Source organism: Pecten maximus, chromosome 8, assembly GCF_902652985.1.
Source record: "Pecten maximus chromosome 8, xPecMax1.1, whole genome shotgun sequence".
NCBI classification, from domain to species: domain Eukaryota; kingdom Metazoa; phylum Mollusca; class Bivalvia; order Pectinida; family Pectinidae; genus Pecten; species Pecten maximus.
The window spans coordinates 15,980,987-15,997,388 of record NC_047022.1 but is presented as its reverse complement, the minus strand read 5'-3'; the positions used below and the strand labels follow the sequence as shown (position 1 = coordinate 15,997,388).

The following is a 16,402-nucleotide window of genomic DNA, read 5'->3' as shown; positions in this document are numbered from 1 at the left end:
ACCCACGTGTATTGGTGACAGGGCGTCACACCCGATACTCCAAGATTGATAAAAACAGATTATCAAACACACATTTCACGTGTATGGGTGACAGGTCTTCACATCCGATATTCCAAGACTTGTTAACACAAGTTGTCAAAAACACACTTCATGTGTATGGGTGACAGGGTGTCAAACCCGATATTACTGAATTTACCCAAGATGTCAATACATATTGCATGTGTATGTTCGCTGTCTTTCAATTTCCGTTGATCATGGTATATTGTAGAGGACTATGATGCATATGAAAATGTACTAAAGCTTAAGGATAGATACAGGACGTCCAGAATGTGTATTTATCATGAATTGGGCGTTCCAACAATTCATGTTCAATACATTTGTATCCGACTTGTGAATGGTTCACAGGATGTTAATGATGGTAGATCATACACACAATAAATAATCGGAAGTAATAAAGACTTATTGCTGGTACAAATAGACGAATAGGCAAAATCGTGTGTTTTCGTGAATAACAGAAATAATGGAATTGTGAAATGGAACCACAACTGGTAAACGGAAGGTAACTTGAATAATGTAAAATGTATGTTGGCGAAGAGTTTAACACGTACGACGAGTTTGAGACACGTGTAGCCTCGCTTTGTCAACATCACACATCAAGTTCTACAGACAGTGGTGGACGGGGTAAACGTGTAAGAGTTAGATGCAGCCGCGCAGGTAGTGTCTGTGTAAACGTCATCACAAGACGGGAACTATGTCATCACCAACGGTGAGTTAGTAACCATGGTGAGTTGTGTAACCATGGTGAGTTGTGTAACAATTGTGAGTTAGTAACCATGGTGAGTTATGTAACCATGGTGAGTTATGTAACTATGTTGAGTTATGTAACCATCGTGAGTTATGTAACCATGGTGAGTTATGTAACTACATTGAGTTATGTAACCATGGTGAGTTATGTAACTATGTTGAGTTATGTAACCATGGTGAGTTATGTAACTATGTTGAGTTATGTAACCATCGTGAGTTATGTAACCATGGTGAGTTATGTAACTACATTGAGTTATGTAACCATGGTGAGTTGTGTAACTATGTTGAGTTATGTAACCACGGTGAGTTATGTAACCATGGTGAGTTATGTAACTATGTTATGAGTTATGTAACCATGGTGAGTTATGTAACTATGTTGAGTTATGTAACCATGGTGAGCTATGTAACTATATTGAGTTATGTAGCCATGGTGAGTAGCCAATAGAACCAAGGTTTAAGACACTTTCAATTGGCTGTTAGTTTGAATAGCTCATGGATCCAAGGTTTTAGAAAATTTACTTAAACTCTAAGTTTGAATAGTCTATAGGACCAGACTTTTCGATAGTTTCCCTTAGCTGTTAATTTGAATAATCTACAAGGTTTTAGATGGTTTACCCTTGCTGATAATTTTTACAGTTTCCCTTAGCCTTCATTCTGAATAGCCTATGGAACCAGGATTTTACCCAATTTCAATCGGCTGTTAGTTGAAACAGCATGCAAGTATGAAACCGGGTTTTTCGAGAGTTTCCCTTAGACGTTAGTTTTACTAGCCTATAGGACCAGGCTTTTCGATATTGATAGTCTCTAGGACCAGGCTTTTCGATGTTAATAGTCTCTAGGACCAAGCTTTTCGATGTTAATAGTCTCTAGGACCAAGCTTTTCGATATTAATAGTCTCTAGGACCAGGCTTTTCGATATTAATAGTCTCTAGGACCAGACTTTTCGATATTAATAGTCTCTAGGACCAGGCTTTTCGATATTAATAGTCTCTAGGACCAGACTTTTCGTTTCCCTTAGGCGTCAGTTTGACTAGCCTATAGGACCAAGCTTTTCGATATTAATAGTCTCTAGGACCAGGCTTTTCGATAGTTTCCCTTAGCTGTTAGTTTGAATAGTCTATAGGACCAAGCTTTTCGATATTAATAGTCTCTAGGACCAGGCTTTTCGATAGTTTCCTTTAGCTGTTAGTTTGAATAGCCTATAGGACCAAGCTTTTCGATATTAATAGTCTCTAGGACCAGGCTTTTCGATAGTTTCCCTTAGCTGTTAGTTTGAAAAGCCTTTGTAAGAGAGTTTTTTGAAAAGCTTATATAGGACCAATGGTTGTACTCTAACGCCATCGATTTAACTTGTGTTTATTTACCAATTAATAGGCCTACCAGTATTTTCACAATTAATAGTTCCGGCATACTTTACAGAACCGTGACGTCACAGTGTCAATTTAAAATCATATTGACGACGAAGGAGGATGGAAAATGTGTCGTTATTGGTGCGAACCTGGAACATGACCACGATATTTGCCAGTAAGTGCCACTTTAACTATCCCGCTTTCTGGTTTTGTTTTCTTTACTTGAGACCCCAGGGTCATGAAATTCACAATTTTGGTAAATCACCTTAAGACCCTTCAATCTATGAAGAGTATTTGATTCCATCATATCTGAGAGTAGAGGAGAAGATTTTTGAAATTTCAGTCAATTTGGCCCTTTTTAGCCCCTCCCATCAGCCGCTTTCTGGTTTTTTTCAGTTCACATCTTCAAATACTGTAACTACCAGCAGTTAAATAAGAGTGATTCAAACGTCCTGCTGGCGTTAAAGATTTAATCGATACTTTTTCCTTTACACTGTACAAAATGTAATTAGTTGTAAATCTTAAATATGCCACTGTATACTGTTGATGTGTGACGTCACAGAAAGTGTTTGTTTACTGTTTCAGAGAAATCTACTTCCAGTTTCCAAACATACGATATCTACATAAGAACAGTAGCCATTACGGACTGACCAGGGGACAGCTCGGGGAGGTTGTCGAATGGCTGGACAATAGCGGGTCAAAGCATCCTCGTCTCCAACGCGTGTACAGATTGTTGAAAATGGCGCGATACCAAACACTTGGAGATCACTGACCAGTATTAGAAAGGTCGTATTGCAGTTCGGCAGGTTTTTATTAAGGCAATATAGTCGCTTTACATGTAGAAGGAATTTTCACCCGAATTAGGAGACAAGGCATTCGCATTATATCAATATTATTACTATACGTGAATTTTTAAATTTTTAACGTCGAACAAATTAAAAGTATAGCAGATCCTTTTAGAATAACTGCAATATATATGCATGTAACATAACATCAACCAAGCATTTATAACCCTGGTGGCAACAACAGAAACATCTATCCCCTGCTTAGGGAAGAAAGATATCGTTTGATCCATGTGGCTTTAATGCACTGACTGTGAACCTACCTGCCATAATCAATGGATTAGAAAAATAAATCAAAATTGACTTCGAAATAAGATGTAAAATCCACTTAAATGTCTGTTTCCGGGTTCGTCTCTTAGTCACAGAACTGTGTGTAAAGCATTGTCAACTTTAAACAATAAAATACTGTATAATAAACATGAGACTAGTACATTTGAGCGGAAGTATATATATTTATATACACAGTGTATAGACTAATAAAAATAATGCAAAGAAGAATGTTAAGAGAAGAAAGAGGAAATTCGTATCTATAGGGGTAAACACATTTGTCAGCAAAATTCAAATGTTCACTTGCTGACAAAGCTTTACAAATTAATCTTACAGGTGTCCATTGCACACCTTGTCGGCTGTCCAGATTACTTCAGGTGGTGAAATTTACAACTGGTATCTACGATTTTCTTAATGAGCTCCAGCTAAGACGGGGTTTATCGCATCTATATAACACTAACGGTCGCCTGGGTACAGTGTTACTCACGTGCTCGATAATGTAGGCGTTGTGTCTTTCCTGTTTCCGTTGTTAACGTGCATATTTTTATCGACAGTGTTATTTTGTATAGCGCTTTTCGCGTTGCATACGGGTACTCGAAATACAGTAATTATATAACCATGACAGAGGACGCCGGAACTCCCACCTGGGAAATTCCCGCCTTTATTCACCTGTGGTCGTACGTCATTCTATTTCCAGTAGGAGTGTATATTTTTGTTTTTCAAGTCTTAAGACATTGTTAATTACCCAAGAAATAGCTACAAACTTCAGAAACACATTTTCGTTAGGGACCTGGAGAGAAACAGCAGCTAATTGCAATTGGCTGATTTAGTTGTGCGAGTCCTTCCGCTAAATTACGACTGAGCAATGCACATGCTACATAAATGTATGTTCAGTTATACATTGTACGTTAAAATTTGGACGCGGCAAAAGAAAAAACACACAAAAACGAAACGTTTACAGTAAATTTGATTGGTACAGGATTGCCAAACAAATGCCACAATGTAAATGTACAACCGTGGCTGAGTAACAAGTTTCCAAGATTTTATTTTTTCACTCGACACAAGAGGTCACTCTTGAAATCTTGGAAACCTTGACACCGTATAGATTTCGATTTAGTTTTTTGTTGGAGGTATATATATATTTTCCCCTCCAAATATGTAGTTTCTGCTTCTGTCAAAATAGCGTGTAGACTTTTGATACCGTTACTGTTAGCTGGAGACAATATGGCAGGTATTTCTGAAATCAATATACCAGGTAGTCTTCCATTTGATGTTACAAATAAGTGTAATTAGTTTAAATTGAACGACACAGAAAAAAACCTTACCTACATATGTTTATTTGTATGTTCTGGACAACTATTTCGAATGCATCATTACAGAGTTATTTTGACATGCTATCTTTTTTAAATCTAGGAACTGCTACTGCTGCGCCCCCCCCCCCCCCCCCCCCCCCCCTTTTTTTTTAGTTTTTTTTAGTTTTTTTTTTTTTGAAAGTACGCTTTACAAAAACCTAACATCTACATCATGTGCATTCCAAACAAACTGAAATCCACTAGCCTTTCTAGATTAGAAGTTTGAGGAAGTTGGCAGACAGATGAACAAGAAACTGTGACTACCCACGCCATAACATCAGCTCATTAGACATTTGGCCCAGGTAACATTGAACATGTAACCAGACACAGGTCCTCTTTGTTTTGTATTTATTATTCATTATGCATCATTATTAGAAAATACATTATGACCAAAATTTTATTGCTTACACAAGTACACAAGATATCTGCTTGTAATATCCCTGAGTATACATATCACAATCACTTCATATTTAATCACAAATATCATGTTAGTGGTTTGTAAGTAAGTAATTTAATGACAAAATCAAAACTTTCATCAAGCATGTACATATGTACAAAGTATATATCAAACAAGAGGCCCATGGGCCTTAACGGTTCACCTGAGATTTGAAATATTTCAGTTAATTTAATTGACCCTTTTTGGCCCTGCCCATCAGCCTCTGGGGGGTCAGTCAGGGCCAAAATGTGCATGCCATCAAACTGTCATCCCACGCTAATAATGTTAACCAAATTAGAATGAATTCCAATAGAAATAAAACGAATCATAGTCAAAAATGTGATTTCCCAATACAAACTACAAAATGTATTGTAAAATTTACCCCCTCCCCAGGGGTAAATGTGTGACCCCAGGGTCATGACATTCATGATTTTAGTAAAGCATCTTAAGACCCTTCCACCTATGAAAAGTGTTTGATTCCACCATATCTGAGAGTAGAGGAGAAGAATTTTGAAATTTTAGTCAATTTAACCCCTTTAGCCCCGCCCCTCAGGCCCCTGGGGGGTGGGGACCATATAATTTACAATTTTGATTGACCTTTAGCCAAAGAAGCTTCCTGCCAAATTTCATTGAATTTAGTTTAGGGGTTTTGGAGAAGAAGTCGAAAATGTAAATTGTTTACGGACGCACGACACACAACGACGGACAAAAGGCGATTAGAATAGGTCACTTGAGACTTTGTCTCAGGTGACCTAAAAAATTGAAAATCTAAGTATCTGATCAATGCATCAAAATTCAAACTAATCTTAAATGAAAAACAATTAAAATAGTTGCTTTGTATTCTGAAAATTTCAATTAAAGTTAATGAAATCACAACATTTACACTATAATCATAATGGTGGGTTACACACATAAGATACTGTCATGTCTTATGTAAAATAACATAGATTTACTTCCCTTGGCAAGACGTAGGATTCCCAATAGAGTAAGTGATATCAAATTTGACCATCGGCATTGGCTTGGCCCTTGCTATGGCCTTCACCTTTTTCCTACCTTAGTACGTTTCTTATCCCCTAACAATATTTTTTTTGACAACTCCAATCTTGTGAAATACATTAAGATGTGTTTAATATGGAACACATCTGTGAACATAACATAAATATTCAAAATCATTCATCTTTATTGATTTCAACCTTTCCTATATTGTTACATAACAATACTAAAATCAAAATATATCTGGTATATTATAGGATAGAAATAGATATATAAGCTTACTCTGTTGTTTTTTTTAATCATAATGGAAATAATAGTAAGTTTGCAACTATGTTGGTTGTGTAAAATTGAATAACATATAAGAAAGTAAAAAAATATATTAAAGTTCAAATGCCATAATATCATTCTGAATATGCATTAAATTAAATTAAATTTAATTCAAATTTATTGAACAGAATGACTAGAAATAATGTAGTGTTCATGTATTATTTGGCATATAATTAATATATCTACAGAAAAACATAAAAAGCTTTTGAGGAGAGATATCCCAACAAGAAAACATCACAAACATCAGTCTGCCATCACAACACTTAAAACATTACTGAAAGCTCCTTAATTTCAGGGTAAACATATTTAAGTGTATTGAAGTATCAAAATTAAACTATTTCGGAACAATACAGGTATTCACTTTCTGGGTAGTCTATAGTTTCAATGCACATATTATTCAGGACTTCTATGTTTCTGAACAGTAAAATAACTTGCACTCAAAATGTACCCAACCATTAACACTATCAAAAAAAAAGAAAACACTAACAAATTGAACTCAGTAACTAAAACAAAGGACTTCAATAGCTCAGTCGGTAAGAGCGCCGGCCATGATGGCATGCACAGCCTCCTGCTTGTTGTTCAGTGAGGTAATCACCAACTACTACAAGGAGACTCCGCCTCAAAATGACCCTGGCTGTTCATGGGGTTATTAACACAGCAAACAAATAAATAAACAGTAACTAAAACTGATACAACTACTTTTCTCTGAACTTCTTATATATATAATTTTCTAAACAAGGTTTTTGGATCAAATTAACAACTTAACATTGAGGAATGGATATTGACACAAAAGACATGATAGTATTAAAGCTTGTTGCCAGACTGCATCTGAAACCTGTATGATTTTGTTTGGCTGTCAAGGTTTTCTGGATCCACTGGAATTTTAAAAGTCCGTTCGATGTACTCACATTCTCCAAACTTATCCACAAGTACAATAGTGTTGGTTCTGTAACAGAAAACAGATATGTAGAGTTGGTTCCATACCCGTATCACATATAATAATCTTCGTTAAAACAGCAACATGTTCCCACAGGCATATATTGAAATAGTACCAGTATAAAGTCTGTACTAAATTTCGTTAAACATTGAATTTACTTGTCCGATCATAAACATACATGTATTTGATATTAATAAAACATGTTTCGTGATCTCTCAGATCATAGAAGTAGAGAAATTTCACAAATCATGAAGGTATGATAAATGATCACCTGTCGACACTCAGGAGGGCATTATACTGTAGAAACTAGTAATATGTCGGTGCAAGATGGTATTCCACCCTGCGTTATTTAGACCCCAACAAAAACATTATGAGAAAACATCATGACCACCAGATACAAGTTACACCTGCATGAGCATCTTTCTAAGTATAGGATGCCCATTAATCAACCAATAGGAAGCAATAGCTTCTCAAACTGAACCTTACACCCAACAGTGTCTCCATACTGAAAGACAGTGAGCAAGTCTATAACCAATTGGCAAGTGCATGGATAGTACTAAACTGCGAAAAAATCATATGTGTCCTAGATTTGTGAAAAATTGAACTTTTTCATAATTGTAATTTCTAATCTCAATATTACACCACTAGGTCGGAACACATGAATTCACCATTACAGCACTGCTAAATAACTCAACAGGGTGTCTTAAAAAAAAAACTTGCTAAACAGCTTTAAACTACCAACAGTATACACCCCACCCTGTCACATTACACTGACATTGGGAGGACCGGTTGTCCCACTTCAAGAAAGCTAAGCATTCAGCAGGAAGAGCAACTACTTTATAGACTCGGGTATGTCTCGGCCAGGGGACAGAGCCCAAAGTCTTCCACTCAGGTGTGAACATTCAACTTTTAGGCTAGAAAGAAGAGAAAATATCCCAATGTTTGCCGCCTCTTACGATCATGTAATGGGGCAGCAGGTACAATTCTTACTCCCATCCTAACCATGGCAGGCCTTGATTTTACACTTTCCTCAGATTTTTGTCAGTGTCAACTCAGATAGTTTGAACTTATAGAATAATTTCAAAAAATACATTCAATTTTGTTCAAACAATATAATGGTGAGAAACAATCATTTGGAGAATACTTCTCTTGAAATCATAGTGGGCTACACAAATACCACATACCTTGTTCCGTATCTTATAGAAGGTGACCACACAAATGCTGCACTCCTCTCAAGGCGGATATCATCGGGTGTATTAGACATACTAGCTTGTTTCAGTAACTGTTTGTCATCTGGAAAACTGCATTAAGTAAAATGGTCAGGACCGGAATATATCTCATGGAAAGTAAAGAACAATGGCATTTTTTAATTTGAAAGTTAAATTAACCTTTTGTTAAGTGAGATATTAAACATTTCTAGTGATGATTCACTGATAAGTTAAATCACAATTGACTCCTGGCTACTGATGTATTTGACCACTGTGACCGTGATAGGTCATTTGTAAAGGAAAAGTTAAAGTGCTCAATCCTAAGTAAGCTGTTGGAGATGGATCCGGACTTAGGGCCTTCTGGATACATGTTATCTATGAAACTAAATATTGTTTCGAAACTGCATTTTCATAAGCTATAAATTGCACAGCTTTTACACGACAAACATCAAAAACTATCACTATACATGTACGTTACATGCATGTTCAACTCCAAATATGTGTCATTTACAATGACTTTAAACACCCTATGAACTTACAATGTTTATATTTACATTTCCTACACCTGTTACTGGCTGATTATAATTTGATATACTAAATCAAGTAATTCATTAACAAAATAGTAATCAAATACTTTCAGGTGTTTTGAATGGACATATACAGTCTATGGTTATAATTGTAGTCGTTTGGTGGTATTTAGTCTGATGAACACCGTGTAACTAGTAGGTTTGTATCAGTAAAATGCCATATAAATGAGAATATGACTGAACTCACCGAGTGTTGTCACACAGAATGTCGAGGAGAGACTGAATTAACTGGTCCTTGTCGGTTTTCCGGCCGTGGTCTTGGACAGCCTTGGTGAAGGCAGCTTGGCCATGGACAGACTTCTGCCAAGGTTCGTCCACTGTGGAGTTGTCATAGCTGTACACACCTGTTAATGGTCAAGTTTGTAATAGCTGTACACAAATGTTAATAGTCAAGTTTGTCATCATAGCTGTAGACACCTATTAATGGTCGGGTTTGTCATCATAGCTGTACACACCTGTCAATGGTCAAGTTTGTCATCATAGCTGTACACACCTGTCAATGGTCAACATAGCTGTACACACCTGTCAATGGTCAAGTTTGTCATAGCTGTACACACCTGTCAATGGTCAACATAGCTGTACATACCTGTTAATGGTCAAGTTTGTCATCATAGCTGTACAAACCTGTCAATGGTCAACATAGCTGTACACACCTATTAATGGTCAAGTTTGTCATCATAGCTGTACACCTGTTAATGGTTGGGTTTGTTTCTTACTGTGGAACAGTGATTGGTTAGTTTACCATCAATCTGATCTACGTTATGAAGATATGAAGCTGGCCAGTAAGGGTTTACAGTTTAATGTTAATTGACCTTAATGCTTACTATACCACAGTATATTTTTAGCCAGTCTCTTATATGCCTGTCTGGCATGTGTGTGCAAATTGAATGGTCTATTGAAACAGTGTTGAAAATGACGTTAGTTATCCTCTGAACTATCTGTTGTTTTCCTACTTCATTTCCTTCCAGGGTATTTTCCATTACAACAATAGAAATCCACAAACAAAGCATACTTTGCCCACTAAATATATTGTATCGAACATAAAGTTTTGGGTTTGGTTGACTTTCAGGACACTTGGATATGATCTATTCAATACGGACCAACCATGAGGTTGCCGAGAGGAAGCAGATTCTGGCAAAATTTTACCAGTAGATTTATGATTGGTTTTTTGAAAGGTCATCAGAACATGACCCTTAACCGGCCATTGTCAGATCTTCTTAAAATAGTGTATAATGATGATCTATTTTTAATCAGATTGGCTTACCAATGGGAGAAGACCCTGTCATATTACATATTTACAATGGAACAGTAACTGTTTAGCTTACCAATGGAAGGGGACCCTAGCTGTCATAGAACAGTGACTGGTTAGCTTACCAATGGGAGGGGACCCTGTCATATTACATGTTTACAATGGAATAGTGACTGGTTAGCTTACCAATGGGAGGGGACCCTGTCATATTACATGTTTACAATGGAACAGTGACTGGTTAGCTTACCAATGGGAGGGGACCCTGTCATATTACATGTTTACAATGGAACAGTGACTGATTAGCTAACCAATGGGAGGGGACCCTGTCATATTACATGTTTACAATGGAACAGTGACTGATTAGCTAACCAATGGGAGGGGACCCTGTCATATTACATGTTTACAATGGAACAGTGACTGGTTAGCTTACCAATGGGAGGGGACCCTGTCATATTACATATTTACAATGGAACAGTGACTGGTTAGCTTACCAATGGAAGGGGACCCTAGGTGTCATAGAACAGTGACTGGGCTTACCAATGGGAGGGGAATCTGTCATATTACATGTTTACAATGGAACAGTGAGTGGTTCACTTACCAATGGGAGGGGACCCTGTCATATTACATATTTACAATGGAACAGTGACTGGTTAGCTTACCAATGGGAGGGGAATCTGTCATATTACATGTTTACAATGGAACAGTGACTGGTTCACTTACCAATGGGAGGGGACCCTGTCATATTACATATTTACAATGGAACAGTGACTGGTTCACTTACCAATGGGAGGGGAATCTGTTACATTACATTTTTACAATGAAACAGTGACTGGTAAGCTTACTAAAGGGAGGGGACCCTGTCATATCAGCTGTTTATAGGAACAATGTGACTGGTTAGCTTGCCATTGGGAGGAGACCCTGTCATATTAGGTGTTTACCATAGAACAGGAACTAGTAAGCTTACTATGGGAAGGAGACCGTGTCACATCTATTTTTTATGGAATATTGACATTGACCGGATTGCTTACCATTGGGAAGGTCCCTTGCTGTGTTTGTTTTGTTGTTGTAATAGGTAAGTGGTGTGGAGTTAGATCTGTAAGTAGACAAGCTGAATCTGTAAAACAACATATATATAAGATTTGCTTCTGTGGTCAATGACATCACTTCACAACGAGAAAAAACTATTACATTGCCACAGGAGCCTGTATAAAAATTAATAAGTTGGTTCTCAGACCAATTTTTGAAAAAATAGATAAGGGAGGGAGGTATTTTTTATCATTTTATTGGATACAAAACAGATGAGGGCGATTTTTTTCTTGTTTTCCATTCACATCAAAATGAGATATTTTAATAAATGCTTTAAAGCATCTAATTTCAACAAGAAACTTGATCCTTTCTGAATTTACACAGATATCAAACCCATCGTCTGCATCGATATTGTCAGTCATTTGCATCAAGTAGGTCTCTTTATTGCTTGTAACTGCTTTTAATTCAAACTTCAAACCCTTGAAATATCGGAAAGACTAATTAAATTTAAGTGTGAACCAGAATGCGGAACATTTTTTCCGGATTTTTTTTCCAGAACTTACCGGCACACCAGATCAGAGCAATTTGATTTTATTGTTTTTGCGTTAAAATTTGTAATGTGGCTTTATTTTTTGGGTTGGAGCAAGTCTGAGAACCAATTAATTTTTTATTGCCTATTAAGATACAAAACAATTTTAGAACTATGATATTACAGTACTATAGGTACATTGCTATGAATTGACATCATTACACCATCACAGAACAGGACATTCAGATCACCAAAGTTCCAATATACTAAGGCGTAGGCTACATGTTCCCTGGAAAATTTACCTGAGGTCCACAAGAATTAAATTAAATTTGTTGTATTCCTGGTGGATAGGAAGAATCTTCTGTGTAACATACTGATCATTGGTTAGTCCTTCTGTCAGGTAGTCTGTGATAAGTGAACCTGTAAACAGTGAAATACAGGATGAGAGTCATTAACATCTACGTAAATATACAACAATACACGTTTTGTTACATAAATACTGAAAATATTATGTCATCAACAGTCTTTATCATTTCTCTAAAAACTATTCCCCCTTTTGACCAAAACCAAACAGGGATATATATATATGGAATGCAGTTCTGAGGTGTTCTTTTTACTAGAAAACTTAGAGGGCTGTAGATGTACATTTACACGTACATGCATCGATCCATTCGTAAACATTACGTTATAGTCAACCCAGAATTACTTTTTCTTTGTTTTATATCAAGATTTCAGTAAATGATTTATAATATAGAATATAGTACAGATAAATATTTTAGAGAGGAATGAGTCCTCGGGTATTGAGGTTGTAACATATATCTGAATTACTTACCTCTGCCACGTTTGTTGGGTTGCAGTATCTCCAGTATGTTGAGCAGAACTCCTATCTTGCCGTCCCTTGAAACACCAAGCCAAGTACCTCCTTCCCTTCCTGGTTCCATGTCAACACCTGTAAGAATCAGGACTACCTCTATATGCTCTTCATATTTACACTACCCCCCTCCTTCACAAAGTCTAATCCCCCGGGCCGAAGACAACAAAAACCAAGATTGTTTACCTCCAAGGAAGCCTCTCAATCTCTTCTATACCTACATTGTAGCACCTGACCTGGAGAAGTCTTTGGTACCAAATAAACATACCAGGTAGGAAGGAGTAATGGAAAATATCCTGGCCTCAATGGGGCTTAACATAGCAACCTGAGGCTAATAGCGAATTCCCATTAATCTGAGCTAGACTTTTACAGTATATATATAATTCACTTTCAAAATGTGTTGCCCAATATACCATTCAAAATTACCAGATATATCCTAAGGCTTGAAATATATTGCATATGCCTGTAGTATAATGTACCGTATCTATATAAAACAAAATATATAAAGTGCCAGCAAAGCATTCAAAAGATGATTTTGGACTGTGAATATAAAAGCATGCAGGGGGCCTTCCTTCCAGGGTAAAAAAAAACCCACTCATTTATCAAAAACTTTAACTGATATATCTTAGGTCATTTCCAAAGAATAAAAATCAATATATGGCTAAATAATCTTATGAACAATTAAAGATCATTTAAATTTAAGCTTCTTTTAATTTACAACAGTTGTAAAACAAGTTATACCAACTTAAATTACACTAATCATTCTTGTTCAGGTGGACTAGCTGGTGAAAGGCAAGTGTTTCCACGGAAACACCGGATCAACCAGCAACAGATCCTTTCTAAATACTAAGCTACACTGTAAGTTTATATGTAGACTACAGTAAGATAATGTGTAGTTCCTTCATCAAACTTAGAATACAATATGTACATAATACTATCTGTAAGTACAGAAAATAAATATATTTACCACTGAGGATCTCTCCCTTGGGCCCCCAAAACTCTGCTAAATTTGTAGGTCTGTCCCAGAATTCATCTCGATTGTCGGCCAGAATCAACCTGTAGCCATCATCAGCAGCAGTGTCACAAACGTACAGAAACAACAGACACATGGCTGCCAATGTACAGGGCCAGAGTACAAATGTCAGAGGTCAAAGGTGTTGTCCTGAGGTCATCATCAGCTCTGTCATTACCTGTAAGCAACATTAGTACTTGTAAAGCTTCAGATCATTGCTATAGACTAATGTTATAGAGATCTATACATTACAAATTATTGTAATATAAGTCAATATACCTGTCACTAATATACACCGTGTATAGAGACTTAAGAAACGTATAGCTTCGAATTCCCGAACCAAATGTACAAGTCAAATGTACCTGCATGACCTTATACCCCTTAGCTTGTTATTATTTTAACTCTAGATCTATGTGCACAAAATTCTGGTAATGTAAATCTCCCTGTACCATCAGCACTTGCAATGAAATGTGTTATTTTATTTGTTATTTTGTTGCACACATATATATGAATTTTATGCAGTACACTTTTCATGATGTTATCATATCCAGATTTTTTTATTGATAAAATCTGAAATTATTTAATCGATGTCACTAAAAATACCATTTCTCTATGACCATATAGCTCACGGTGTAGTTGTCTCGGTAGGTTAGATCTATACACTTTTAAAAATCAAGGAACATCCATATCGCGCACGCCAGGGCCACATACATGCCACATATACATGATACTAGAGTCTACGTACATTATGTACATGTATAGAATACACGTCTGTACACATGTAAACGTATGTTGACGGTCACACTTCATGTGACTCAGTACCTACATTTTAAGTTTCTGATATCTGACCTCCGAATTTATCTCAGATCCGCTGTTACATACCAGCTATGAAGGTTAACACCAACCACCCCGAATAGTCAACTGTCACAAGGTTTTTTTTTCAAACGTCTCATCGATCAAGACCAGACGCAAAGTGAAAGTAGACCTTAACACGCTTCGACAAAAAAAAGCGGGAAATTTAACATTATTTTCAATTCTTCTATAGGCCTAGAAATGTATCATCCCACAAATTCTGATTTTGGTTTATGCTGTTTGGTATGATAGCATTATGAGAAAAATAATAAAACGCTGAAGCCATTTTACTAAAAAAACCCTGATCTATTAAAGGAAATAAGTGTTGACATTATTAATTATTTTATTATTCCAAAAAGATTAGTCTAGTCTATAATATACAAATACATGTTCAATATACATACAATCAATAGACCTAATTATATTAGAAATTTAAATATTATTTATGTATATTATTATCATTTGTTAAGTTGTTGTTTTTTAAATATTTATATACAGTGTATATGAAATAATATAGGATCAGACAACAGGATTACCCTATATATATAAGTCTTTTCCATAGACCGGTTGCAGATAGGTATAATAATTATACATAGTCTAAACAGCACACCTTTCACACTCACTTCCACACAATTTCATAAAGGAAAGACATGGAAAATAATGATGAGCAACATAATCATAATAGTTGAAATCTTTTAGTGCTCTTTATATATAAGTAAACATGATTTAAGATATATAGGTTAATTTCATGATATAAATCTATATCGCCACATAAAAGTATATGTAAATTAATTAATAAACCCACACGATTGTATATAGAAGTGATATGATGCCTAAAGGTAGAATATAGTGGGCACTGGAAGAAAAAATGAACCAAATTTTCAAAGTCTGCTCCACAAATGCATGAGCCATCAAGAACTAGATGATCTATTAACTTATCAAAATTTAGGTTACTGGCATTATTACGCAACTGATACAATAGAATATTTAATGCTCTAGGCTTACAGTCAAGAAAAACATCAGAAATAAAAACAGGGAATACAGTTTTAAGCTTATTTTTTAGGCTAGAGATAGATACAGAATCTCTAATAGAAGGATCTAAAGAGTTCCATAAGTTCATAGAAAAGGGGAAGAGACTGTTTTGATAGGAGCTAGTTCTAGAAGCAGGTATATTAAAGTATCTTTCATTTCTAAAATTGTAGTTAGTATTAGTATTAATATATGGTTGAATAATGTCATGGAGGTAGCTGGGAGTGTAGTGATTAATAATTTTGAATAAAAGTAATATTTTTTGACGTTTTCTCCTTGTTTTTAATGTTTCAAATTGAGTTTCATAATAGAGTTTATAATGAGAAGTGCCCCTTCTAAGACCAGTGATTATTCTCATGGCTTCTACCTGGACCGATTCAAGTAGGTCAGATTCAGTTTCCGTGCAATTATCCCAGACTATAGAAGAATATTCTAGAATAGGTCGAACATATGATAAATATAGAGTTTTCAATGTATTTCTATTTACTTTATATTTAAGAAGTTTAAGAAGTTTCAATCTTGAAGAGGCTTTGTTATAAATATTGTTAATATGTTCAGCCCAGGTACCTCTCATGTTAAATGTTAGTCCTAGATGTTTGTGCTGATCACGCTGTGCAATTAGAAATATTTTTGCCTAGGCAAAATTCGATTTCTGCCTAGGCAAAAATAATTTTGCCTAGGCAAAAATATTTAATTATGACATCCTTCCCGCGCCATATAGATCTACTTCAA

General features: G+C 35.9%; 2 protein-coding genes across 4 annotated transcripts; one reads left to right on the top strand and one right to left on the bottom strand.

Annotated features, from left to right (window-relative positions):
* The first annotated feature begins 183 nt into the window (after positions 1-183).
* Positions 184-3,401, top strand: LOC117332584. Its single transcript, XM_033891556.1, has 3 exons — positions 184-766; positions 2,224-2,328; positions 2,739-3,401. Exons 1-3 carry the CDS (start codon positions 579-581, stop codon positions 2,923-2,925), a joined length of 480 nt encoding a protein of 159 aa, XP_033747447.1. The 5' UTR covers positions 184-578; the 3' UTR covers positions 2,926-3,401.
* A 2,315-nt stretch (positions 3,402-5,716) lies between these two features.
* On the bottom strand, positions 5,717-14,742 carry LOC117333232 (transport and Golgi organization 2 homolog). 3 transcript variants are annotated; one of them, XM_033892421.1, is made up of 8 exons: positions 14,616-14,742; positions 13,745-13,967; positions 12,739-12,855; positions 12,209-12,326; positions 11,380-11,465; positions 9,290-9,446; positions 8,492-8,608; positions 5,717-7,316 (listed from the first exon to the last, which is right to left on the bottom strand). In XM_033892421.1, the coding sequence occupies exons 2-8, from the start codon at positions 13,884-13,886 to the stop codon at positions 7,175-7,177; spliced, it is 879 nt and encodes a 292-aa protein (XP_033748312.1). In that variant the 5' UTR covers positions 13,887-13,967; positions 14,616-14,742; the 3' UTR covers positions 5,717-7,174. The 3 variants fall into 3 exon arrangements, with proteins under 3 accessions (XP_033748312.1, XP_033748314.1, XP_033748313.1); XM_033892423.1 differs by having other exon boundaries at positions 11,380-11,444; XM_033892422.1 differs by having other exon boundaries at positions 14,672-14,729.
* Positions 14,743-16,402: the final 1,660 nt, after the last annotated feature.

Bases quoted from the DNA above. Each gene is read 5' to 3' on its own strand.
- LOC117332584 (XM_033891556.1), top strand. From the start codon at position 579: ATGTATGTTGGCGAAGAGTTTAACACGTACGACGAGTTTGAGACACGT. The intron at 767-2,223 runs GTGAGTTAGTAA...CATACTTTACAG, and splicing joins GAACTATGTCATCACCAACG to AACCGTGACGTCACAGTGTC. The intron at 2,329-2,738 runs GTAAGTGCCACT...TTACTGTTTCAG, and splicing joins CATGACCACGATATTTGCCA to AGAAATCTACTTCCAGTTTC.
- LOC117333232 (XM_033892421.1), bottom strand. From the start codon at position 13,886: ATGTGTCTGTTGTTTCTGTACGTTTGTGACACTGCTGCTGATGATGGC. The intron at 11,466-12,208 runs GTAAATTTTCCA...GTTGTTTTACAG, and splicing joins TTAATTCTTGTGGACCTCAG to ATTCAGCTTGTCTACTTACA. The intron at 7,317-8,491 runs GTATGTGGTATT...TTTCTGTTACAG, and splicing joins TCTATAAGATACGGAACAAG to AACCAACACTATTGTACTTG.